Source organism: Periophthalmus magnuspinnatus, chromosome 7, assembly GCF_009829125.3.
Source record: "Periophthalmus magnuspinnatus isolate fPerMag1 chromosome 7, fPerMag1.2.pri, whole genome shotgun sequence".
Classification (NCBI taxonomy): Eukaryota; Metazoa; Chordata; class Actinopteri; order Gobiiformes; family Gobiidae; genus Periophthalmus; species Periophthalmus magnuspinnatus.
Genome location: NC_047132.1, coordinates 10,850,289 through 10,876,254, shown reverse-complemented (window position 1 = coordinate 10,876,254; position 25,966 = coordinate 10,850,289). Strand labels below are relative to the sequence as shown.

At 37.8% G+C, this 25,966-nt stretch overlaps 3 protein-coding genes across 3 annotated transcripts; 2 read left to right on the top strand and 1 right to left on the bottom strand.

Moving 5' to 3' along the window:
• The first annotated feature begins 419 nt into the window (after window positions 1-419).
• Window positions 420-10,435, top strand: atp6ap1b (ATPase H+ transporting accessory protein 1b). Its single transcript, XM_033969511.2, has 9 exons — window positions 420-607; window positions 1,965-2,085; window positions 3,096-3,170; window positions 3,788-4,010; window positions 4,343-4,428; window positions 5,325-5,554; window positions 6,825-6,860; window positions 6,938-7,163; window positions 8,334-10,435. The coding sequence occupies exons 1-9, from the start codon at window positions 495-497 to the stop codon at window positions 8,544-8,546; spliced, it is 1,323 nt and encodes a 440-aa protein (XP_033825402.1). The 5' UTR covers window positions 420-494; the 3' UTR covers window positions 8,547-10,435.
• A 1,186-nt stretch (window positions 10,436-11,621) lies between these two features.
• On the top strand, window positions 11,622-14,961 carry LOC117374035 (protein pitchfork-like). Its single transcript, XM_033970171.2, has 5 exons — window positions 11,622-11,774; window positions 12,624-12,722; window positions 13,411-13,544; window positions 14,023-14,143; window positions 14,896-14,961. Exons 1-5 carry the CDS (start codon window positions 11,622-11,624, stop codon window positions 14,959-14,961), a joined length of 573 nt encoding a protein of 190 aa, XP_033826062.1.
• A 196-nt stretch (window positions 14,962-15,157) lies between these two features.
• Window positions 15,158-19,812, bottom strand: taf8 (TAF8 RNA polymerase II, TATA box binding protein (TBP)-associated factor). The gene is made up of 8 exons (XM_033969512.2): window positions 19,659-19,812; window positions 18,757-18,913; window positions 18,064-18,162; window positions 17,898-17,960; window positions 17,349-17,473; window positions 16,809-16,956; window positions 16,297-16,439; window positions 15,158-15,492 (listed from the first exon to the last, which is right to left on the bottom strand). The coding sequence occupies exons 1-8, from the start codon at window positions 19,692-19,694 to the stop codon at window positions 15,352-15,354; spliced, it is 912 nt and encodes a 303-aa protein (XP_033825403.1). The 5' UTR covers window positions 19,695-19,812; the 3' UTR covers window positions 15,158-15,351.
• Window positions 19,813-25,966: the final 6,154 nt, after the last annotated feature.

The following is a 25,966-nucleotide window of genomic DNA, read 5'->3' as shown; positions in this document are numbered from 1 at the left end:
CTCATATAATTTAGTTTTCTGCAAGACAAAGCTAAAATTAAAAGGTAAAATTTGGCCAAACACGTGTGTAAATATAGGGTTTAATTTAGGTGTAGCGCAAGTACATTAACTTTTCTTTTTTCTAAATCTGTTGATGCAATTTACGTCAGGTTGTGGTTAAAATGCAATGTTTTTAAGTAGTAAATAATAATATATTTGATTACAACCAGGGGGTAAATGTGCAATGGGTTGAGTTGATGACACTTTGGTCAACTTTCTCTTCAGCAACTGCATTTTATCAGCAAAAATCTTTCGTTGACCTCAATTTGTGCGTACAGTGAGGAGACATATTATCTGGGTGTTACTGTATTTCCAATGGGTTTAGGGCAGGGCAAAGGGCTGAATGAAAGAAAAGAAAGAAACAGGAAGCGCCGTGTCCTGATGCGCACGTGAGTGTCAGCTGATGCGCATCACGTGACGTACGCTCTGCTCTGTGCGGAAAAAGTTTAGCGAAAATGGCAGAGTCGCGGTGGTCAGGGAAATCAACTTTTATATCGTATTTTTGTTTATTTTGGATTACGGGAGCTTTGACGACGCATGTGCCGCTGTTGATCTGGTCATCCGACAGGTAATACTTAGGAAATGTTCATAGTTTGATTAAAATTTAGGGGAATTTGGGGGAGTCGATGCTAAACAGATGTCTTCATGCTAATGCTAACAACTGTCCAGATAGATTCACTGCAGAATTCAATAAAAGTTATCCTTATTCTGGTAATAAATACTGTTTGATTTTTAAAGCCTTGGAAAACTGTTTTAGGAACAGGGAATAAGTCAAAAGCAATGTTGTTTGTAAACCTTAAATATATTCATATATATGTTTTTATTTTAGTTTTAGTACTTTTACGTGTATTTTCTATAGTTCATCAAGTACACAGTGGGTGGATGAAGTACTCACTTTTGTTACTTATGTAAAACATGCAGATACAGAGGCAAAAAGTAAAAATGGTATAGCAGTAAGTACAGATACCTGCTCTCAAATGTAGAGAAGTAATAGTAAGTAAAACTGAGTAAAAGTAAGTACAGATACTTAAATTTCTACTTAAATACAGTACACTACTTGTACTTCGTTACATTCCACCACTGCAAGCAAATATGTGAAGTTATGTGCTGTTTTCTATCAAATGCCCTGCCTCTGCTCTGAAGTCAGTCAACAAACAAGGCTCAGTAAAGGTCAAATTGCTCTGTTCTTGGACAAGACACTTCATATCAAGATAAATAAATCAAACTATTATTTTCATCAATTTTGTGTTTTTACATATTAACGGTGCACTTGTAACTTTGTAACTTTTCTGGTGGAAGGATCTTGCAGGCAATTTTTGCCTGCAATTTTCCATAGTATGGCATTAAACATGTATATTTGGAATGAGAAAATCAGGTGATTTCATCAGGTCAAGTTATAGGCCAGACCTGTGGAGGAGTGACCCAGCTCACACACTAAGTATGAGTCCATAAATGCAAGACAATTAAGTACACCATGCTATGGAACATTCCAAGCAATGCAGTAACATTTACATCGAGACAAGCAGAAAGGTTACTGGGTGCACTGCACCTTAGGGTTGTCAGAAGTATACTGGTACTAAACCTAGTATTGAAACTAGATCCTCATTTGAGCAGGCATCGATACTAAAAAGTCACATTCATAGGATAAAATTTGAGCTTCCCTGAATAGTTTTAATGCCATTTTGAGCTGTGTCAGAACAAATACAAGAGATCATGCTAAGCTAAACAAAGTACTAATGTTTTACTATTGTTATATAAAAATTACATTCTATTACTAAAAAAGGAGCATATTTGATCATCACTGTGGTAACCAGTATCGAGTATTGAGTCAATTCCTTAGTGTCGTAATCAAATCAAATTTTAGTATCACGATAACACTACCACATCTATTGTGTATAATTAATGTGTTTAAATTCTCTTTACAGTTTGGCCCCTGTCCCCTCGTCTGCTGCTGGTCACATCACCTCTCTCAGTGAGCTCAGGACTTACCTCAGCTCTACTTTAGGCTCTGGGGCCCACACAGTCCTGCTTTTTCTACAGGAAAAGGTAAGTCTATGGAATCATGCTGGATTTGTTTTATATAGAAGGGTGTTGTAAATTTTCCCCACTTTTAAATCACTTTATTGTAATTTTGAGGTGTACACTGTAGACAGAACAAAAAACTAAATAAAAACTTACATTCTGACTAGTGTTGTCGTGATGCTAAAATTTCAAACTCTATTTCAATACTAAGGAATAGACTCGATACTCAATACCGATTCCAATACTACAATGATAATAAAAAAAACACTTTATTTAGACAATAGAATGTGATTTTCAGCATTAAATAGTAGTACTTTCTTTTCTATTCCCATGTGTCCTTATATCTGTGTAATCCCTCAGTGGTCCAGGTAGGTTCTATAGTGGTACATGTGTCCTGTGAATCGGACGTTTTAGCATCGATACCTGCTCAAATGAGTATATAGTTTCGATACTAGTTTTAGTATTGATTAGTAGCTGATTTTTGATTTTGAAAGCCTTAGTATCATGTATTTAACTTTAGTTGGTATAAAGTATGTATTTATTTTATTTTATATTTATTATTGTCGTGTTCATTGGTCTGTGCAGTTCATTCTCCCTTTTATCTGTTGCAGCAGCGAAACTCAAATACATTTAAAAAGTCCACAATTATTTTCAGATACTTAAAAATTCTCCATTATTATATTGCCAGTACAGTACTGTTGATAAGAAAATTCCTATGTGATGTAAAGCTATTCTTACCCTGGTGTGACAAAGTGTTAGCACGACTTCCCTATTTTCACAGTTCCTCTGCAAAAAAACCCTGTTAACAGTAGTAGTAGTAGTAGTAGTAGTAGTAGTAGTAGTAGTAGTAGTAGTAGTAACTTGTATTTTGTGGATTTTTAATGATTTTGATATTAAGATAAATGTGTATACTATCGAGATTACAGTATAAACCTTTGTCTATAGATGAGATTATAATCATTCGTTTTAATACTAAAATGTGACATTTTGACTTCCTAACTTGACTTTTTTATGTATATTTGTTTTTTTAACAGTTGAGCCAAGATGACTTCACAGTTTATGGTGGTGTCTATGGAAACAAAGAGGACAGTGCCTTTAAAAACCTGGAGGTAAATATTCACTTTGTTAATCTGTTTGTTCTCACATTCTAACGATCTTATAGTCAGGAAGAATATTACACTCAAAACGCTGATATTTATGGTTTATGGTTCATGATTAAACGTCAGTTGTCAAGACTTTAAGCCTAAAGATAAATATAATGATTCAGGGTTGGAAATAGAAAGAAAAAACACACTTCCGAACTCCATGGAGATAGAAACGTTTCATGTCATAATGTGGAAGATTATAGCCGAAGGAACAACATTTCCATGGGTACAACCTCCTCCAGATCAAATAACAGTCAGGTTTGCAAGCCCACTAAAGAGGCATGTGTTTCAGTGCAATAAACACATCCATAATGAAAAACATGTTGGGTTTTTTTCGGGGTTTTTTGGCAAAAATTACATACTCTAACATAGTTGATGTTCAGTTAATATTTATTTTAAACCTGTGGCCTATAATAATCCTAATAAAATAATTAGAGGACAAGTAAATAAACAGTAGTACTATCACCAGCCTTACAGTTCAGATTTAATCATGAAATTATAGAGAAAAAGTGAAAGTTATCCGGGATTATCTTACACTTCTATTGATATTTCCATTTTGTTCACTTCAAACTTTTCTCCAGGAGGCCCTGCAGTCCCAGTCGGCAGTGTTCCCAGCTTTAGAGTGGTCCAGCTCCTCTTCAGTGCCTTCGATTCTGGAGCAGGTGTTCGGAGTGTCACCACTGCTCCTGAGCCCAGACGCTTTGGATGATCTCAAAATGGACGCCTCTGTCAACAACCTGCTGCTGATCAGTTTGCCCTACTGCAGCCAGAACAAGCACTGCAGGGAGGAGCTCAGGACCAACGGTGAGTCAGTGAGAAATAACAAATGCATTTTTTTTGTTTTAATGGGGCACAATGACTTTTGACCATGTGATAATGTAATGTTGGCCAGCCAAAAGCCATCCCAGAATGCTAAATGTGTGGAACTCACTACTACACTACAACACATATCCGGTTGGCTTGACATTATAAATCTGTAAATGAGTAGATTCGTGCACAATCCAGTATTGTCCTGTTTTTGAGCCTTTAGTGCTTTAACAAGTGCTGTTTTCCCCTACCCCTTAACTCTACCCTCAGCAGTGTACTTACTAGCAGTTATTCAAACAAACACGGATGCATTTTTTCTCCTTGTTTAGATGATGTTATTGGGCGTGTTCTTAAAACTCTGGAGGCCAAGAATGTTCCTTACACAGCCATGTTCACCGGACTACAGCCATCACGGGTAAGAGTAAACACGGTAACACTTCTGTTTATTTGTTCAAAGTAAAGTTCACACAACTTCCATTATGTACAGAAAATAAAATGTATTTTTCTGGGATTTAAAATATACATCCATATTTGTGTCTAACTATTCTTCTGTTTCCATTGTAACTAAGTGGTCTGTTTAAAAAGACAAATCCAATACATTGACAGAGACTGGGGCAGCTAAGAGAAAATATTGGTGCCAAATATCAGGAAAATGTTCAAGACTGGATCAATAATATCTGATGATCTCTGATATCACATTATAGACCGTATATATAAATGGGCATAGCTAACCTGCTTGCCACTGCATTCCCAATAAGAAGTGATCATGGGTGCACTTCTGGCTCCGTCTGCTTCAATTCCCTGTACATTAGAAAACTGTCAACCCTCTCTCTGTAAATCCTGCTGTCAGACTCGTCACTTTGGTCTTAAAACGTTTGTAGTAACCTCTACATGATCTTGACGTTTTTATTTAGGGATTATGTCCATAACTCAAGATATGAACATTAATAACAGACAAATCAGCTGCATTCTTTCCCCAAGGTTGCTCCCGCTAGCGTTTTTTACAGTGTTGCTTAGCACCTGCTCCCTGCCAAACCAGTGGTGTGGGCGGTAAGACAACAACAGCTTCGCCCCTAATTGACTCTTTGGTTGCTCTGATACTCTTGGTCGGAATTCCAAATAGGAACTTGGCTCCAAATATGCCCCTGTAACTGCTCTAGCTTCAACGAGCTTCATTTGACTGGAGCCGAATGCTATGAGAGATGTCACACTTGCTTAGTCCACTTCTTTTTACAGTTTATGTATCACACCAATGCGTATATCACACCAATACTGGTATCAGACTAACACACACTGCTCCTCTCGCTCCAGGTGATTGAAGAGTCTTCCTTCTCTGCTCCGGTTGGCCGCTCTCTGCTCCAAGCTCCGCCTCCGGCTCCAGCGGTGCAGGCCCCGATCATCTTCAATTCGTCTGGGAACCCCTGCATCATGCTCTGGGCTCAGAACCTCAACGTCAGCTTCTCTCCCACTGCAGCCTGGACCGACCTGTACACCCTAACTCCCACTCTGTCCGGGTCTTTATGCAACGAGACCAACGCTGTGTAAGGACTGGATATACTGGACCTCTGCAGTGTTAAAGAGTATTTCATTTCATAGCAAGCGTCAGATTTTCATCTAAGTGTTTTTATTGTTGAAAAAAATGGCAACATGAATCTACATTTGTGGCCTGTCTAGAATAAAATCCAACTTTGTCTGTTTCAAGATAAAACAGAAATTTGCTTCAACAGGCTTATTCCAAACAGTCACACGTAGACCTGTCACGATAACACATTTCTAAGCACAATATGCCCAGTTGTCCCAGTTAACCAATTTTTAAATACACTGCATCATTGGAAGGCCTGAGCTGCAATAAAAGAATATCACGATGAATTCATAATCAGCCATATAAATTATTTATTCTAAACTTTACAGCTCAAATCTGAACTTCTTACATAAAAATGGCAAGAATATCCCAACTTTTGCAAAGTATCTGTACACACGATAAACACTGAGCCCACAGACTGTGTAAAAAAGTGAACTTAGCTCGTCAAGGCTAACAGTTATAGGGGTGAATTTGGAGCCAGGTTCCATATTAGGAATTGCGACCGCAAGAATCATAGCAACCAAAATATATACAGTAGTTCCAGCTTTCATATATTGAACAGGCCTAATCACACACAATAAAACTAACAATGTAAAACCAAATGTTCAAAGTAAAAGTGCTGCTTGGTAATTACAGTTCGAGTTATTACAGTGGGGATGAATGATTGTTTTGTACATGTTCTTAGAGGCCAGTGAGGTTCTGTATTGTACAGATAAGTGGACGGGGAGAGGAACAGCGCTCAGGCCTTAAATGCAAGAGAATCGAAAGTTACAAATCTCTAGACTCTGGCATGATATAATCTATATAATAATAATAATAATAATAATAATAATAATAATTTGAATGGACACAATCAGCAAATCACAAAGGCTCCAGTTTTTGAAGTACCATCGTTTTCTCCACAAACAACAAAATCCTGTCTTATTCTACATAAAAACTGCTCACCCTGTAGTCTGTACAAACATGTTCTGAAATGTACATGTGTGACAGATGCCCTCCCTATGTCTCCATGGGGTCTTATTCTGCATATAAACCACTAACCTTGTAGTTTACTTCTGCACAGACATGTTCTGAAATGCAATTCTTACATTAGTTTGTCAATTCAATTCAGTTTGTCTTTATTCCGGACTCATGGTTCATTTTTATCTTTTGTCAATTCTTCTGGACGTGTTTGCTTGAACTAAATCCTATTATCAGAACTCTTACGTTTGTGTTTTGTGTTCACACAGACTGGTCCTGACCTATAATGGCGGCATTACTCTAAGGTGAGTCAAACACAATTACAGTTTTTTTTTTTTTTATCAAAGAACTATGAATGAAAATGACTCGTTTGGTGTCTCAGTTTCTTCATGAGCCAGCGTTTCTTCCCGGTGTCGGCTCGTCGATGGTTCTCTCTGGACTCGGTGCAGTTACGTCAGAACGCAGTGACTGCTGCTTTCTCCAGTCGAAATATTTATGCTCCTGCCGAGTACTCGTACCACTGTCAGTTTGTGAGCAGCTTTAGAGACCCTCTGCTCATCCCAGCCAACAACAACGGCAGCTGGAGGCTCAACTTTGTCGACTTTCAGGTACAACAAAGATTTTTGAGAATTTTTGTTTTTTACTACTTTAGGGTTAATGGTTTTGGCTAATCTCAAAATGTTGTAAAATATATCTGTCTGTAAATTGGATTAAATGGTTGTATTCTAGAGCGTCTTAAGCTTTATAATGCGGTGTAACATGTCCACGTGGACCATCGACCGTATCGGCTAGAGCTCCGGCTGATATATCGATTGGGCCCCAGTTGTAAAGTTCCAAACATGTATAATAAGGTGATATTTGTGCACTTTTGTGTCTTACAACCATTTTCACATAGATAGATTTATTGATATAACTTTTTTTTTGTTGGAACATCAAAATCATCTGGTCTGCTGATCTCAAGGTCTTGGCTAAAAAATTAAGGGGAATGGACTTTAGCTTTAGCTGGTCCCAGACTCTGGAACAGTCTTCCTCTGTCCAGCCCAGTCATTAAATATTTTTAAATCTTTGTTGAAAACTCATTTGTTTGCAATACAAGAGTCCCGCTCAGCTTGTGTTAAAACCCAGTGCATAGTTCTATCCTATTTTTGCATGTTTTGTTTTGTAAGATTGCACTTCGTGTCACCTTTGTATAGCACATTGGGCAGCTGTGTGTTTTTTTTTTTAATGTGCTTTTACTTTTGACTTGACTAATGAATTGTACCTCATACAAATAAGAACATAAGATTAATATGACAGGTTTGTGGAGCCAATCCCAAACTAATTATAAGGTTAAACATTTGTGGATTATAAATTTGGAAAGACTCCCACATCCCCTCCATCTGAAATTACGATGTCATCACATTCTAATGTGAATGTAACCAGTTCAAAGCATTTTTTATACAGGACGGCTGCTCATCAAATCTCAATCACAATTTGAATGAACACAATCTGCAAATGACAAAGGCTCCAATTTTTGAAATATCATAATTTTTTCCACAAACAACAAAGTCCTGTCTTATTCGGCATAAAAACTGCCAATCCTGTGGTTTAGATCTCTACAGACTTGTGTTAGATGCCCTTTCTGTGTCTCCATGGGGCCTTATTCTGCATAGAAAGTACTTTAGATCAAACGTAAATCACAAATGTAATCTATAGTTGGCTAAATCATTTGGGAGAAAAAAATCAAAGTACGATTTTCTGACCTGTTTTATAATGTTGTTTTCCTTGATATTGCACAGATCCAAGGCTTTGGTCTGAATAACGGCACAAACTTCTCCTACGCGAGCGACTGCGCCGGCTTCTTCACGGGTGCGATCTGGATGGGTCTGATCACGTCTCTAATCATGCTGTTCATATTTGTGTACGGTTTACACATGATCCTGCAGCTGAACACAATGGACCGCTTCGATGACCCCAAAGGCCCCTCCATTTCTGTGCCTCAGACCGAGTGAACCCCACAGAAATAAGAGAAGTATTTATATGTTGATATGTGATTTTAAATATACAGTGCCCTCTGCTAATATTGGTAAGCTAGGTTAAGGCTGTGGGGATGTGGTGAACTTTAGACCACAACTAACCCCTTCTAGGAACTAGGCGAGGGAACTAGACCAGGACTAAAACCAAGGTCTGAAATTGGGACCAAAACCAGGACTAAACTAATGTAGAATGGGACTAGACCTGAACTAAACCAGGTCTAAACTATGTCTATACCAGGGACTAAACCAAGACTAGTCCTTATTTGTGTAGATTTCTGGTCCACTATAACTAACCTTCCCCCTTGACCCATTTGTTTTTATGCTGGAAAATTTTAATATTTCTCCTACTTAAACACATTTTAAAATTTTAATTAAATATTTGTAACTTGTATGTACATTGCAATGTGTTTGGACAAATTTATTTTTTTAAGAACATCCAATTATCCCAAATGTCTTCCTTCTTTGCAATGGGCCAATATCAGTAGAGGGCGCTATGTCATTTATTTCCCCTGTGTAATATTTGTCCAGCCAAGGCATGTGCCATTACCAAGTGCCAAACATTTTTTCATTCACTGAAGTTGAGTTGTGTTTTCAAAAATCAGTCTGTGCCTCTTAATATTCCTGAAGCAATATGCACTCAACACAGAGACGCCTTTAAACTGAATGTGAGCTGAATGCTGTATGCAACTATTGCCAACCCTTTTTCATTGTAATTTTAAAAACTACTGAAGTGCCTGTATATTTTGGTTTGCCATATTTTATCTGTGTCACATAACTGCAAAAAAAAAAAAGAAAAAAAGAATATTGTGTAACTGTGTTAAAATGATTTGAATTCAGACTACCATCATCCTAACTGGATTTAGACTAGTTTAGATTAAAGGAGCACTGTGTAAACTTTGTGGCAGAGGGCTCATTACCTGCTTGTCTCTATAGAGATGTTATTGCTTTGCCTGGAATGTTCCACTGTATGGAATTAAATGCCCCATATTACCTGCTTTCTTGATCTATGCTATAATGTTGTTTCCTCATCACAGACAGACCTGGAGTTTTGTGTGTTAAAAATGTGTGAATGAAACAAAACATAACACATTTAGTAGTTCTTCTCTCAAATAGAAAACACTCTGTTCCACCTTGTGATGTCATGTGGTACAGGAAGTGCTCCACTGTGATTTGAAACTCAACACACCTTCACTAGAATCATTTGGATGGACTGAACTAAAGGTAAACGGAGCTGTTAACTTGAAAACTACCATTTCATGACATCACAAGGTGGAACAGAGCATTTTGAGCTTTGGAGATGTAGACTAAAAATCCAGTCTTACTCAAACGTGTGAATGAAGCAAAACGCAACTCCAGGTCTGTTTTTGATGAGATAACAGCATTATAACATGGTTAAAGCTCGAGAGTTTTACATAAAATAGGACCTTTAAACTTACCTTTGGTGTTTTACTGCTGAAAAATGTCTTGATAATCCTTCGTTACTTTCTTACTGTGAGCGGGGTTGACTTTCCACAGATTTATGCTGTAACAACATGACTTTAACAAGTAAAGCAATAACATCTTGATGACGACAAGCAGGTGCAACACTCCATCAGAAAATGTAGACCGTGGATCTTTAATTACAGATATTTACACTGTCTTTGAATTTGTTCTTAATGTTCTTAATCCTTTTGTTCTTAAACATCTTACTTCATTGGCACATAAACTTTTGTTATATAAGAAATTCTACCTTTTAAACTATATTCTGAATTGAAGTCATTTTAACTTCTGTTCTGATAATTTGAGAATGTGTTCAAATTGCAGTGGTGAAGCATGTGCCTTTGTCATGATGCGGTAACTTCCAAATGCCAATAAAAGTTAAGTTATTACAAACGTGGGCACTGTTTTGTCCATCCTCCACTTATTCTGTAACATGTAAACAAAGTTAAAAAAGTAATGGTCCATTTGCATTTGAAAATAACAGTTTTACTCGATGTTTCTTTACTATTTATTATTTCTTTACTGATGGGGCTTAGATCATTTTGTTTCCATAGGCTGTGTTCCAAACCCTGTTATTGACATACTATTATAATATAAGACACACGATCTAGACCATGAAGACATGTAGACATTAAAACAATAAAAACTACAATCTTCAAACACTTGACAAATGGAAAAAAAAAAAGATTAATCAAATATGGTAGTTTTCAACAAGATTTTAAAATGCAGGTTACAAGTTAAATAGGTAATAACATTTCCAGCATGGCCTTACATACTGTTTTTACAATTAGCTTAAAATAATATGAAATAAGCATTAAAACCAGTCAAAAGAATCATAAAAAATAATATTAATGTGAATTAAAGGACACACTCTGGTAGTCAAATACAGAGGTGGATAGTAATGAAGTACAACTAGTACTTTACTTCAGTACATTTTAGGATGGATACTTTTTACTTTTACTTCACCACATTTGAGAGCAGTATTTGTACTTTCTACTCTCTTTTTTGAACAGGACTGAAAAGTAAGTATTTTTTTTATTGTCTGAGACCTGCTGAGGAGGCTCAGGGGTGTGATTTTTTTCCCCCACGTTCGTAGTTTGAGCAAAAAATACAAATAATAAAAACAGTAAAGGACAAAATGACGGATTTAGTTGTTTCTGTTGAAAATTCAGCACAAATCTGTATCAAAAACACTACATTGAAGCTTTATACGACCTCAGAATGTACGCGAAATACTTTTACTTTTTATTCTTTAAATAGGCTTACATTTTTAAACGGGTATTTTAATACTTTTACTTTGGAGATTTTTTTTATTTATTTATTTTTATTTATTTATTTTTTTTTCTCCAGTATCTGTACTTTTACTTTTACAAAATCGAGTACTTCTTCCACAATATGGTCAAATGAAAATATGTTAAAATTACAGTTTAGTCCAGTGTAAATAATGGACACGTGCTTAGTAACTGGTTGCTAAGTTACTGTTTAAAACAACAGTCCGGATCAGCTCACTCTCGGGCCTCCTGCTAAAGTTATCTCTGTGTTCATTTTTCCTTTTTACGCAAAGTCCCCAAAATGTCGTCCGCTGCTCCCGTGCGTAAGGTTCACTTCGGGAGCACGCAGGAGAGGAGGTTTGTGCCGTTTAGTTACCCACCGGACCGGATGGGAAACGAGTACGCGCGAGACACCCAGCCCAACGTGGGACCGGGGAGCTACGAGAGCCACCAGGTAAAACCCACTGCAGAGAGTCTGGAACGGGACAGAGGAACACTGAGGCAGGAGCGGGAAAACAGGCCGGGTTCAGTCCTCTTTAGTCCTGGTTCAGTCCTGGTTAGTCCTGGTTCAGTCCTGGTTCAGTCCTGGTTTAGTCTTGGTTAGTCCTGGTTTAGTCCTGGTTTAGTTCTATTGGACTGGACCTATCTGGTGTAAACTTAAAGCCACAATGTGTAACTTTCGTAAGTGTCACTTGCCTCTCTCCATTCTCCCTGGAGATAGAGATATGTTTTGTGTCATAATGTGGAATATTATAAAGGATCATCATTTCCAAGGAATTAAATAAGAGGCGTTCCTGCTCTAGGCCAGTTACGAGTCAGGTTTGTGGAAATGGAAACATGCTTAGAGTAAGAATGCACGTTTTTATTAATCAATTATGAATTATTAATATTTAGTGTAAAAAAAACTGACAGAGGTGAGGCTGCACACACCACAGTCACACTTTATGTTTTTAAAATATATTTCTCAGTGCAATAATTTTTATTTTTATTTTTTTTTTAAACTTTAGTCTATATTTTGGCTACATGGTGGGATATTAAGTTTGTTTAGCCCTGTTTTAGTGTCTACGGTTAGTCCTTGAGTGAACCTGGTGTAAATTTTAGTCCCACTTTGGGTTAGTCGTGGTTTAGTTGATACATCCCCAGTAAATAACATAGAAATGTGCTGAGATCCTGCCATGACTCCACCTTTTCCCTTTGAGTTGTGTCCGTAGACTGTTTGGCTGTGTCATCTGATTTTCAAGGGGATCCAGTTCTCTCATAATAAAAGTACTAACTCTTTTGTACCATGTGTCCTCTGCTGCAGTTCGGTACCATCGTGTACAACTTAGAAAAAACTCCCATGAGTCGAAAAGGATATGGACTCTCAGCCAGGACTGCAAAGCGCTTTCCAACTGTCAGCAAGGTAAAGTATTCATAAGTACTACGGAAGCACCCAAACAACATCATGATAAATGAAGCTATTATTGGAATATACATTTGTGGAGCTGGCTTTTAAATTTTTAAAACAACTACAACGATATATTTCCTCTTAGTGCATATTGATCAGGAAGTATTAGTTGAAGGCTATGTATTCTCACAGTGGTTCCCAGACTGTGGTGCTGGTACAGGTAATGACCTAAATACTCCACTGATCTTTAGTTTTGGATTAAACCTCTAAACTCCGCCCTCTAAAAACCTCAAAATGCTCTGTTCCATCTTGTGACGCCATGAAACAGTAGTTTTCAAGTTAACACCTACTTTTTACCTTTAGTTCAGTAGAGATCAGCAATTCCAAGGCTGAAATTATTCAAATGATTCTAGTGAAGATGTATGGAAAACACAGTGAAGCACTTCCTGTATTACACATGGCATAACAAGGTGGGGCAGGGTGTTTTCCATTTGAAAGAACTCAGCCTAAATATTTGGGATTTGTGTGTTAAACGTGTGTGAATGAAACAAAACCCAGCTCCAGGTCTGTTTGTGATGAGGAAACAACATTATAACATAGATGAGTAAATAGTGTAATACAGGTCCTTTATGTTTATTCCCTCTTTAAAAATCTATAAAAAGTTTGTGAAACACTTTTTAATTCCTGTCTCTGTCTTTCTCAGGGCATGACTCCCTCCCCTCAGCAGTACCAGCCCGATCAGTCCTCGTCCAGGATCATCCCTCCTGGAAAAACTCCATTTAACTCCACAGCCCAGAGGTTTAAAATGGGACCTGACACGGTGAACCAGAGCCCCGGGTGAGACCAGGATAAGACCAGGGAAATATTTAGACAAAGATGTAGCAGCAGTGATTTGAAAAGTCAGAGTTCCTTATGGGTTGCGGGAATAAGTTCCGGCTGCACCAGAGGAGGTGGGCAGCAAAGATTTGGATGTATGGCAGTTTTTGGAGATGGGCGGAGGGGAGAACGTACAGAAGGCTAGAGAGGGAGAGTGGGATTCAGTTTCACAGTCCCATAATGTGATCTTGACATTTTAGACTTGGCTGTGTAAAGTGGTAAGCCCCTGTTGTCGTCATATGACTGTATATAGTGTAACAAATGCCTCTAAGTGGAATTACACTGGGCCTCATAGAAAACAACTAGAATTTTTACAATACCATAAACCTCTTTTAATATGACAGTAAGCATCGCATCACAAGATCAACGATGAAATATGATCATGATATTTTTATATTTCTACCTCTTGAATTCTGTTGTATTTTTCCCCTCTCCTCAGCCCTGGTAGTTACAGTGTGTGTGAGACAGAGACACACAGGAGGGTGAGCTGGCCCATGTGCTTCGGGAATCCAGACTGGAGCAGACTGCCTCAGCTCGACAAACGGTCCCTCAGGGTCAAGGTGGGTAACGAGGCTACTAAGGAAAATGCATGAGACTCAATACCGATTTCTGTACCACAGCGATAGTTTAAAACAAAACACATTTTTTTAAACAATAGAATATCATTTTCAATTCACAATAATAGTAGTTTCTTTAATATCACCGCATGGTCTTGGACTAGTTCTAATGTAGATCAACACTGTTCCAAAACTATCCAGGAAAAGGTTACAATCTAGATTCGATATTTTTATGTTATCAAGTTTTGCTATACTTTTGACAACATGAAAAACAAAATGAGCAACACAAAGAGGTTGTACCATATGACAAACCATTCTTACTGGCAAATCTACTTATGCAATATCCACATTCATGGGTTTCAGGTTCCTGTTTATAGGCGTCATTTCGAGGTCTTTTGACAATTTAAAAAGGTATATTTTGTTTTGAATTGTCAACTGCTATGACAACGGTGCAAATTCTTTCCTGTGCTATAGCTTGTCTACATTTTTCCATCTGTCCCTTTCAAATAAACCAAATAAATAAAACACATTTGCAGCCATGTTTTGCACAAAAAGGGGTTCAGCTATGTCAAAATGGTGGATTAAAAATAGATTTAGTTCCTCACTAAACAACACTAATTTGCAAACAATGTATTTATAATTTCTAGCAAAGTCTGCCTGTAAATTTTAAATATACATTTTTTAAAGTAATCTGTAATATTTTAAGGATGTTAATATATTTTTCGTAATGTTTTTTGTGTTCTTTTTTTTCCCAGATGCCGACAGACAAAGAGTTCCTGAAGCAGAGGAGCAGACTGGCCTATCTGAGTCTGTACTATTGAGACTGACAAAGCTTTATATGGACAAAGTATTTCACTTCTGGGAGTTAAGTTTGTATTTTGTCTTTTACATGTCTCAAAAAATCTTGCAAACATTTAGTAATAATAAAAACAATATTTTTATTTACAAAACCATTTTCTGTCTATGATTTTTCTTCAAAAAATACTTGACAGAAAAAAAAAAATAACAGTGGAGAGGGTTGAAATTACTAAACAAATAACAAGGTATTTTCAACTGAAGGTGTTTCAGCCCACCAGAAAAGTTACTTAATGCACCTTCATTTGGAATTCTACCTTCTAAAACAGGTAGGGGGCACCGTTGAGCTTTGTGTCAGCTAAATGTACCACTGTATAAACATCTAAAGTCCGTGTATCGTAGTAGTACATAGTTTCTCATTTCTTTCTCCGGACTTTGGGCTTCTTGACCGGGCGGAGATATGGATTGTCGATCATGTTTTCCTCGCTGGATTTTGAGGATGGAACAACGCCGCTGGGAGGGAGGAGGGAATTCTCTTTGTCCGCACTGGGATCATCCTAAACAGAAAACACAATTGCGTAAGTCCCATCATATTATTGTAAGATCATGTTAGGGCTGAATGATTTTGGGGAAAAAAATCTAATTGCATTTTTTTGTATTGAGTAATTGTTTTCTTGCAGTGATGAAAATCAGAGTAAACTACATAGATATGTATTGATACTTTGCAGTGACATCCCACTGGTGGTGTCGTACATGTATACCTATGGTGGAATGTTTAGCAGTTTCCATGGAGACACAATGCACACATTAGCTAAAGAAGAAACACAAAATGGATGTAAACAGCACATTTTCCAGAGTCTGTGATGCATACAAGCATTCAAAGTCCTGGTTTAGGCCTGTTGGTTAATACATGTGACTGTAATACTGTTTGAGTGGTACTTGATTGTGTTAAATTAAAGCTCAGATTAGAGTCTAATTGAGTAACAGAGCTTTAGACACAACAGTGCCTACAGTTAGCATCACACTCCCAGGGAATGTTGATGACATTAGCTGCAAAGTATCAAATGCTGCATTTCAGTTTCATTATTTCTTTTCATTACTGGGTACTCACTGTTGAGTCAGTGTCATGGGGGTTTAGTTTTAGTCTAGACCTGGCTTTGTACTGAATCTGATTTAGCCTTGGTTGGTCCTAGTTTTGCTCCAATGTAGGTCACCATGTTTAGTCTTGCTCAGTATCAGTTTTAGGTCTGCTTTGCTCTGCTTTAGACTTTATGTGGAACTCAATGTTTTCGTTGAGTACTTTTGTGATTTGGGTAATGTTATATTATTGGTTACTCTTAAACCAGTAGAGCATAACATACAGTGATATTGTGTCCAGTGACGTTCTCGCTGTCCGTCTGGTCATCCTGTTCAGAGGAATCCGTCTCTTCTAGACTCTGCAGTTCCAGCTCTGAAGGCAAGAGGGCGCTGAGGTATGGGATCGCACTGGGCTTTGCTGCGATTACTGGAAAATCAAAAAATAATATGAGCAAACGTATTAAAATTCTGTGTAGTAACAAGATGACACAGATGAGATATTTGTGTAGAGTTTTAGCTGACGGAAAGGAATAATTCCTGAATGTTTGGTTCAGTGTGGGAACCAATCCCAAAAACTGAGCCAATGACCATTTTCTATCATGTCTAGCTAGTATTAAATGCCAAGAGGTCTAGTTTTAAACTGCATTAAAGACTGAGAGGATCTGGCAGATAGAAGGCGCTGTTCCATAGCCTGGGAGCTGCCACAGAAAAGGCTGTCGCCTCTGGTCTTGAGGCAGGGCTCTGAATGGAGTATAGGGCTACAGTGCACAGCAAACGTCTAATGGTAATCACTCACAGGGAAAGGTGGTGACGTCATCTTTGAACAGAGTCTCAGTTTCTCCGGTTTTGGCCATAAACCTTGTCAGCGCGCGTTCCACGTCTCTCCTTTGGGTGGCAGCCTTCTCTCGGACCACCTGGTAATCGGACACGGGCTCCCGAAAGGTCTAAGTTGGAAAGAGTAAAGCAATTTATGTAGTAGCCAATAATGTGTCAGTAATTTTGCCAGTAATTTTAATCTGAATTTGTGGATAATGCCTTGCCCTGGCTTGTGGTCAATGTCTCTGTAAAGTACTGAAACAAAAACTAGTTCAAAGGTCAATGTTATCTGCAAAAAAGAACTACTGTAAAATGATTTTCTAAAAAATGTATCAAGAGTGGTTGCTTTCTATTTTGCACTAGCACATCTGTTGACTTTTGATGACTTTTGGACTCAATTGTGTGTATATTATATTTGGGGATATCTTAAAACAATAAACAATAAATCATTCATACAGTGAACACAATCTGTGGCTAAAGATCAGTTGTTACAGCATTACACACAAGTAGTTTTTCTTACAGGAGTTTTGATGTAGGTGTGGGGATCGGGGAAGTCTGGGAAGTGGCTCGGAATGTGAGCGGGATGAGTGCGCTTCTGTCCGGCTGTGAGGGCTTTGGGTGTTACCGGAGGGTTGGTCACAGGAGCTGAAAAACATTAACAAGTATTTACTATTACTGCTTTCATTAATATCCATTTTATTTTAAATTCTTCCTGTGTGTATGTGAAGCACTTTTGGCAGCTGGTTTTGTTGTAAATTTGAGATAAAATAAAAAATGCTGAATCTGATTTTACTGTCTTAAAAACACGAACAACAGTTTGCTGGGGTCCAAAGTTATTTATCTATTTTGATGCAGACAGTACACAGCAGACTTATTTAAGAGCTGCTTATACAATATATCTGTACTGGGGCAAGACACATTTTGCTCAAATACATGGGATAAAATCTGGTACAAGACCTTTAAATTGATAGTTTGGATAGAAACCTTATCTGTACTTTGAGCTCCCTGACTTAAAACACAATTATTATACTATGTCATTTGGACATTGTTTATTTGAGGCTGTACTTACGTGCAGTTATCACCATTCTCTGGGACCTTTTGGCATAAACAGGTAAAGTATCCACATTCAAACCTGTGAATAACAATAATGAACATTTTCAGTACAATATTTATGACTGACACAGTTAAAGTTCAATACAGTATATATTGACTTAATACAGTATATATTGACTTACCCATTTCTATGAGAGTGACCACAGCATCTGATAAAGTGGGGACACTCCTGGCTGTATGTTCACAATAAGCTTTAGCACACCGCCCAATTTCAGTTATGTCTGAAACACAAGAGGAAAGATGGATACTGTTAATCAGTAGCGTGCTGTCAGAGCTATCAAGGCTGCTTGTCCAATAAAATCTAAAATCATTGTGTCAAAAGTATAGTTAAATAGTTACAAAATATATACAAATAATGCCGTTTCCCCTTCACTTCTGCCTGTTTGAAGCATGGTTCAAGTTATGTAGAAGTCTTTTAGTCTAGGAGACGTCTGATCTATGACCCGTGTGTGTTTATGAAGCAACAGCATAAGAGGGACGATTAAACATGTGTGGAGGAAAATGAGGCTGTTCTGGATCATGTCTGAGTTTTCTCTGTTTGAGTGGAATAACCCCTAAGTCAGGAATTAAACTCAGGGTTAGTTCAACATGCTTTGTGAAATAGAGCTAATGAGTTGGAATGAAGTAGATTTTCTGATGATTTCTTGAAGACAGTCTCATTATTTTATGTTTGTACACTCATAAAATACATGCAGAGCTCAGTGTCTTGGGTTTAGCATTTTTCCTTCCATTTGAAACTGGTTTGTAGGTTTGTGAAATGAGTCTCATGTTTGCAGAAATATACTAAATCGTGGTGGAAGAACTGTGATACATACAGCTCTGCATCATCTCCGTGAGCGTCTCGACTGCTGCCTTTTCCGCACTCTCAAAGCCACTTTCTGTGAGCAGTGCACTCACAGCCACCTGCAGGGTGCGACGTCGAGCCAGGCAGTAGTTCTCTGAAGGACTAGAGCTTGATTTACTACTGCCACGCTACAAATATACACAAACATATAATAAAGAACATTACAATATACTATTACACTGTATATATATTTTATATATATTTCCTAACAACTTATTTTATGCATGCCTTTTTGACTGTCTGTGTAATCTGTTTTGTTTTTTTTAATGATTGAAGATGCTTCGCCGCTGATCCAAGCAGCTTCTTCATTTCTTCAGATTAGTTTTTTTTCTTTTGTTATTTATATTTTACTAATAATATTACTTTTAAATATTGCATAGTATTGCAGAAGCACATTCTTAGTTTGGAATTTTGTTTATTAACCATAGTAAAACGTTTGTGATGTTATTATTAAAACATTTAAGTAAGAATGCTGTTAATTTAACATAATATTACTCAACCAAATATATGCAAGGAAGAAACTTGTATTTTTGTAGAATTATGTTAATATTCTTAGCACGTTTATTTGTGGCTGGTCTGACAACGTCTGTCCAATAATAACTTGCAACATTTATTTCGGTTATTTCCAACCACGTCTCTTGTTCCCTACTAATTATGAAGGACAGGTCACATAATTATGGACTTAACCCCTTTCAACGCAGAAAAAAATACAGCAAAATCGTTCATACATTATGTTGAGATGAAGGTTAATAAGGTTGCACTTTTGTTATTTCATAAAATAGTTGGTTTAGAGAAAGCATTGGCTTGTGGTAGCATGCTAACATTAAAGCTAACAGCATATTCCCGTGCATAAAGCGTAAATAAAGCCTTTACCCCGGAGCTTCCCGAGGACACCGCAGGGTCCGCCATCACCTTCCCGCTGGACGTTCAGTTTAACCCGTTTATAATCCGATTATAGATTAAATAAGTATATTTTTCAGTGCATTCATTTAGAAGTAGTTTGTTGTCGGATAAGAACATACGTCATTTCCGCCTGTGACCGGATGTTGATAATTGATGGCAGCAGACAGCGCGGTTTGGTGTTCACACGTGGAACTGCGCACTGGACCTGACCGTGAGGACCCTGTCCTCAGCTGCACCGGTCAAACTGAATCTGTTAAATATTAACAGCCACATCTCCAGCGGAGGATCAGAGGTGGGTAGATGAGCCAAGTAGTAAATTACTTCAGATAAATATTAATATGAATGTAACTGGAAAGACAGCACGCGAGCTCCTGCAGGTGGTTCTTCGGGAACTCTTCAATTTTTGTGGGTTTGCCTAATTTAGAGTTCATTTTATCCTCTTTTTTGTCCTCCTTTGGGTAATTTCTTGTTTAGAACTACAGTGGAGATGATGTTATCCACTTTTAGACCTGGTTCAGCCCTAGATTAAACCTTCACATTTATATTTAGATCTGGTGGTACTCAGAGAGCCAAATCTTTTCTTTGGTGGATACGAGAACTACTGATACACCACATAAATGAGAACACACTAAATCATACCTGAAGGAGCTGCAAGAAACGCAAATGTTCAAATCATTTCATATTGTTACATAAAGCTTTTGTCACTTGTAGTGGAAGAGTGACCAGAACTTCTACTCAAGTAAGAGTACTATTACCCTGTGCAATATATTACTCATGTAGGAGTAAAATATGGGGTATGAAAACGAATCAAATAAGTACAATTTTATTAAGTTAAATTAGGCTAAGGCTAAGTAGGCAAAATGTGAGTGAATCACCTACTACCCACTTTTGCTGAGGTTATGTCAATAAAATAAGGACAGGTTGAACTAGATCAATAATCTTTTATTAGAAAAAGTAAACAAGCTTATAAAATGTAAATAGCATTAAATAACACAGGTTATTTTTAGGCCCACATTTATATGTATAGGCTATGATTTATACAATATTATAATGACATCTACTGTCCAGCAGTCAGAACTGTAACCTGCAGTCATCTTTTCATACTAAACTTTTTAAGACTTTTACTCACATTCAAAAGATCATTCATTCAATTCAATCAATACTTATATATGTAAAAAAGTACAGTTTCTACAAAGTGTTTCTCAGAAGAATGTAAGCTGTAATAGCCAGTGGTTCAATCCTGCCTCTGCCTGCCCTAAACATTGAGCAAGACACTTCACCCCAACCCACTTCAGTCACAGAGTTATGTTTCTGATTGCTACAGGAGGGTCATCTGGCGTAAAAATCTGCCATATAACCATAAAACCATTGTCAACGTGGCAACTCAAACGAGAAATAAAGTGTTTTTATGAAGCATGTAGTCGGTTGGCAGAGCTCCTCCTGTTTTCTTCCCATAATGTTGGGTCTCTCTTGATCTTCTCCAGTCCTGATCTCTGGACCTCTGCTTCACTCTTCAGTGCAGTGAAAGCCTCTTTTGTCTCCTCTGTGTCTCTCAGTATCGAGTCTGCAGTGTCTTCGTACTCGTCTGAACTAAAGATGCTCTGGATCACGGCTCCTATGGCTCCCAGCACAGCCAGAGTGGATCCGATGGCATAGATCTTTATCATGGAGCGTGTGGGCTTCTGCTGCAGCATTTCCCTGATGAAGGGGAGCAGCTCCTCCTTTGTGTCCATTTGGATGAGTATCTGTGGGGGAAAGCAAGGTTATTAAAATTGATAAATGCATATTAAAATGACATTAGTCATTTGCCAAGTAGTATCACAGTATGCTTGGTTTTTGGTGAAGTTGCCTACTTGTTTCCATGGAGATAGCTACATGTTATGCTATTTTTTGGAACATTTCAAACCAGAAACTGAGTGCACCTCCTACAGCTAACATTGTTATTAAGCACAGAGGTCTTTAGCATAGCCTTCATTTTTAAAATTCGCAAACAGTCAGTACCTTTATAAAAATACTGAGATAAGAGTCATCTTAAATATTGTTGAATTTCATATAAAACTAATATAAGAATTGACTTGCGTAGATTGAAGATAACAATTAAGAGAGATTAAAAAAAAACACCTAGTGAAATCCCAACTTACTTTGCCTGACTGAGCCCAAGTCTCCTCTCAGGGGGATAATGTGATGATATTAGCTGGAGCAGGTACTGTTGTGTTTTAAAGCGCTGCTCCTGGTCCCTCCCACAGGGGGCACATGCATATGTATGAGCACGGGGTTGCCTCATGACTGTGGAGGTCAAAGGTCATCGTGACACTTAACATGCACTCACTTTAATTACTTTTAGTGTACAACTCAACAGTGGGGTCATATGGAGTGTACTATAGCATTGATCCGCATCAGGAGAGACACAGGGGCCAATCCAGGCTATAGGCTAATGAGCACATGGTAAAACCCACAAACTAAATTATAATGATTTTTTTTTTCTCTTTTGTTGGTTTCTGCAAATGAGATCATAATTTCACTCTGAAAAATGCTGAATAAAATAAATATATAGTCAGACAAATATAAATGTTGACCCTATTTAAACAATGTGTACATTTTTAACATTAACTATTTTATATTCATCCAAAGCAAATCATTTGGACTATAATGTGATATTTGTGTTATAATGTCCCATTTAGAAAGATCTTTCACATATATTTAGGCAAAATTTGTCCTGCCCCAGTGCAGATATCTGTAGAAAGCTCTTGAGGTCAAAATAAGTCAGCTGTGTACTGTCTGCATCTAATTATAAAGCGTTCTATAGTCCGCTAATCAGGAAGTCCATGTTAGCATCTTTTGGTCTCTGAAAGTTGTGAAAAGCCCTTATAAACTCATAGTGGTGAATAATTAGGATGTTCTGAATGCATAAGGTGAGTTAGGAATAACTTTGGACCACTGCTGTATAAAATTAACTAGTTCTGTTTTTAACATTTTGAAATGAAAATCAGGTACAGCTCCTTTAAAATAAGATTTAAATGGAAAAAAGGTTAAAGGGCAAACATTTCAACATTTTTATAATCTAATATATATCCTAATAATAATATACCAAAATTACAGATACATTTCATGAACGTACATGGCTGCATGAATATTGAACTTAATAAATTCAAAGAAATCAGACAGACATTTTGCTTGGAAAGAAAAACAGAAGCAGTTTTAAATATCTTGAACAAAGTCAACGAAATAAGCAAAATGAATTATATAAATGAACTTGCTTAAAATTGACTTTCAAATTCAAATAAAGTATAAAAGTTGTTTTACAGTGTAGACTTGTTTTTACAGTGCAGACTGTAGACTTTTTTACTGTGTAGAGTCTCATGTTGATTTGTGATAAGTGAAACGCAGGGTCCAGCCAGTCATGAGAGGTCACTGTGCTGTGTGGCATGTCCACGCTTTGACCTCTGACCCCTGACCTCTGCCCTGCTTCACAGTGTGTGTGCCTGTGTGTGTGTGTGTGTGTGTGTGTGTGTGTGTGTGTGGTGTTGCGAAATGATCTTTTCAGAGCGATGTGGCATCAGGGGGACTCTGGGCAAAACCATTATGACACATGACACATGAACAGACAGACTCTATTGATCCACTTTAACCATAAACTGAACAGGTTTTTTCCAGTGCGTTTGAACAACTCCATAAAACACACAGATGGTATTAAACTTATTTCACCTGTATTTATGAAATAACAGTGTTTTTAAATGTGTGCATGGCCTTCTCCTGCCAGACAAGATACTGTTGTAACTCAGACTCTTGTTTTATGGTTAAAGCCACAGTATGTTAAACTTGCACAGCAGGATGGATTCTCGCGATAATTGTGAATTCTCAAAATCACAAGAATCCATCTTGAAGGACTCGCGCTGTGAGGTTAAATGGGTGGACCAATCACAGAGCAGGACTGAGGTTTGTGTGGAAGCCAAAGGCGAAGCGCCAAAACGAACCAGAGCAAACATGAGAACGCAGACAGTCGAAGTTCAGCCAATTTTAACCAAAATGTGCACAAGGCACTGTTCATTTGTGGACAGGTGTCTGAGCTTTTCTCTCACGTGAATGTAATAAAAGTTTGATTTTTGTCTTGTTCTGCTGTCATGATGCTGCGACCAGTCAGGTTCAAGTGATCATCATGACATTTCATGTTTTCTGAACTCTTTCAGTGAGACCTGTTCCAGACTGATGCATGTGCAGAACTCACTTCAGAGTGAAACACATGTGAGTCTGGAGTGAGCCAGTTAACACTGTCACTTTGTGTCAAAAATTCTGTTTTGTTTAAATTGCATTGAAAAACAAAAAAACAACAACAACAACAAAAAACATGCTCCTTTATGCATCTTTACTCTTGTGGCTCGCATCTCCACAAACCTGACTATTATTTGGCCTGGAGAAGGGCCTCCTTCTGCTTGTTGCCACGGAAATAATGTTCCTTTGGCATAAAACTTTTTATTACCATGGAATCATGCAGGTGACATGCCACCTCCAGAAAGTTACATACTGTACCTTTAATAAAGATACAGGCATAATTAAAATCGCACAGGATCATTTGTTTCTGACACAAATGTGGATCTGGACTCTAGGTTATGAAGCACAATGTAAATATACCTGGTAATAAAACATGTGCGTATTTCCATCTGTTGTTGTCGCTATGGTAACACAGAGAACAATTTTAAAACTCATTATAACAGACATGTCTCCTCCCTGTAGGTTTGCACATAAACAGTAAAGTCTTATGAGTGTCACACACACGAGCACATCCCTCCACACACTGTTCATCTCCAACAGGAGGTCACAGGAGCTGACCCCTGACCCCTGTCAGTCAAACACAGTCTTAACTCAGCATTGAGTTAAAGTTATGATGAAATACACTTTTACTTTTTCATAATCTGAGGATAAGATAAAAGAGCCTTTATTTATTGCACAATGGGGACATTTCACTATTGCAACAGAAAACTACAAGAACTTACTGCAATAATGTAAAAAATATATTCCACTCTATGACATTCAACTTACCCATCTATTCAGTTACACAAGTTTTTATTGCTCTAAAATGCATTGGAAAAATACACATTCTTACTGAGAGTGGGCTCCTCTCCACAGATCTAACCCATAGCTGGGCCTAGTGGTGTCAGCTGCTTGTCTCCACGGAGAACGAAAAGTTTAATGTTGTACTGTGGAACATTCCGGGCAAAGCTATGACATCTTCCTGGAGACAAGCAGGTGGTGAACCCTACACCAGAGAACTTTCATATAAATAGAAATAGATAAATTTAAAACCATACTTCGGAACATTCTCCAGCAGGTTATCTATGTCCATTTATATATACAGTCTGTGGTTTCATGCCACACTGTAGAATATTATAGCCAAAGTAGCAACATTTCCATGGAAACAAGCAGGAGGAGGCAAGCCTGCTTACGGTAAGGATGAATGTTTTTCTACAATTTTCAGTGCAATAAACATAACCAAAAAAACAAAACAAAAAACTACATACATACAACATTTTACTTCAATTTTTGAGACTAAAAGTTGCATACTGCAGCTTTAAATAGCAGGTAACATGTCTAGGAAAGCTCCACTTCTGTATAAACGATGCCATCTGCTTTTACAGACTATAGGTCATGATTACACATCTGATCCTCTCTGCTGTAAAGATCCTCACCTTTCCCCCAGTTTATAGGTTCACACATTTCCAGTAACTCCAAACATGGCCTCAGAGGTTATTATTTTGGTACCTGTGTTGTGTTTACTGCACTTCCACGTCTGCTCCTCTGGTGAAAGCTTGCATGTTTGTGAATCTTTGGCCTAGATTACGTCTTGCTCTCTCTGAATGCTCCATGTGTCCCTTCGTGGTCCCTGTGTTCTCTGCAGCCCAGGTCGAGGTGTGGTTTTGGGTCAGAGGGTTTTGCAGAACTGGGTGTGCACATGAGAGGAGGCATTGAACATAGTGTCTGCAGAGGAGAGGACAGATACAGGCTGTTCAGGCCAACTACTGTGTCAGAAGTGCAGAAAAACAGATTAAATCTTAACAGCGGCTCAATAGCTTGCTCACTGTGTTTGTGATGCTCTTTTTATATTTATGATGTCTCAAAATTTGCATTAGCATTGAGACGCAAACATCTCTCCTAAGCACAGAAGTGTGCTCCGGTGAAGGATTCATTTTATTTGTGTAGTGTTTAAAGGGCCCATTTCACTCTATGTTCTGATCTATATTATTATGTTGTTTCCTCATCAAAAACTGACCTGGAGTTATGTT

Bases quoted from the DNA above. Each gene is read 5' to 3' on its own strand.
- atp6ap1b (XM_033969511.2), top strand. From the start codon at position 495: ATGGCAGAGTCGCGGTGGTCAGGGAAATCAACTTTTATATCGTATTTT. The intron at 5,555-6,824 runs GTAAGGACTGGA...GTGTTCACACAG, and splicing joins TGCAACGAGACCAACGCTGT to ACTGGTCCTGACCTATAATG. The intron at 7,164-8,333 runs GTACAACAAAGA...GATATTGCACAG, and splicing joins TCAACTTTGTCGACTTTCAG to ATCCAAGGCTTTGGTCTGAA.
- LOC117374035 (XM_033970171.2), top strand. From the start codon at position 11,622: ATGTCGTCCGCTGCTCCCGTGCGTAAGGTTCACTTCGGGAGCACGCAG. The intron at 12,723-13,410 runs GTAAAGTATTCA...TGTCTTTCTCAG, and splicing joins GCTTTCCAACTGTCAGCAAG to GGCATGACTCCCTCCCCTCA. The intron at 13,545-14,022 runs GTGAGACCAGGA...CCCTCTCCTCAG, and splicing joins ACGGTGAACCAGAGCCCCGG to CCCTGGTAGTTACAGTGTGT.
- taf8 (XM_033969512.2), bottom strand. From the start codon at position 19,694: ATGGCGGACCCTGCGGTGTCCTCGGGAAGCTCCGGG. The intron at 18,914-19,658 runs GTAAAGGCTTTA...GTATATTTGTAG, and splicing joins TGTCCTCGGGAAGCTCCGGG to CGTGGCAGTAGTAAATCAAG. The intron at 17,961-18,063 runs GTAAGTCAATAT...TGTTATTCACAG, and splicing joins GGTCACTCTCATAGAAATGG to GTTTGAATGTGGATACTTTA.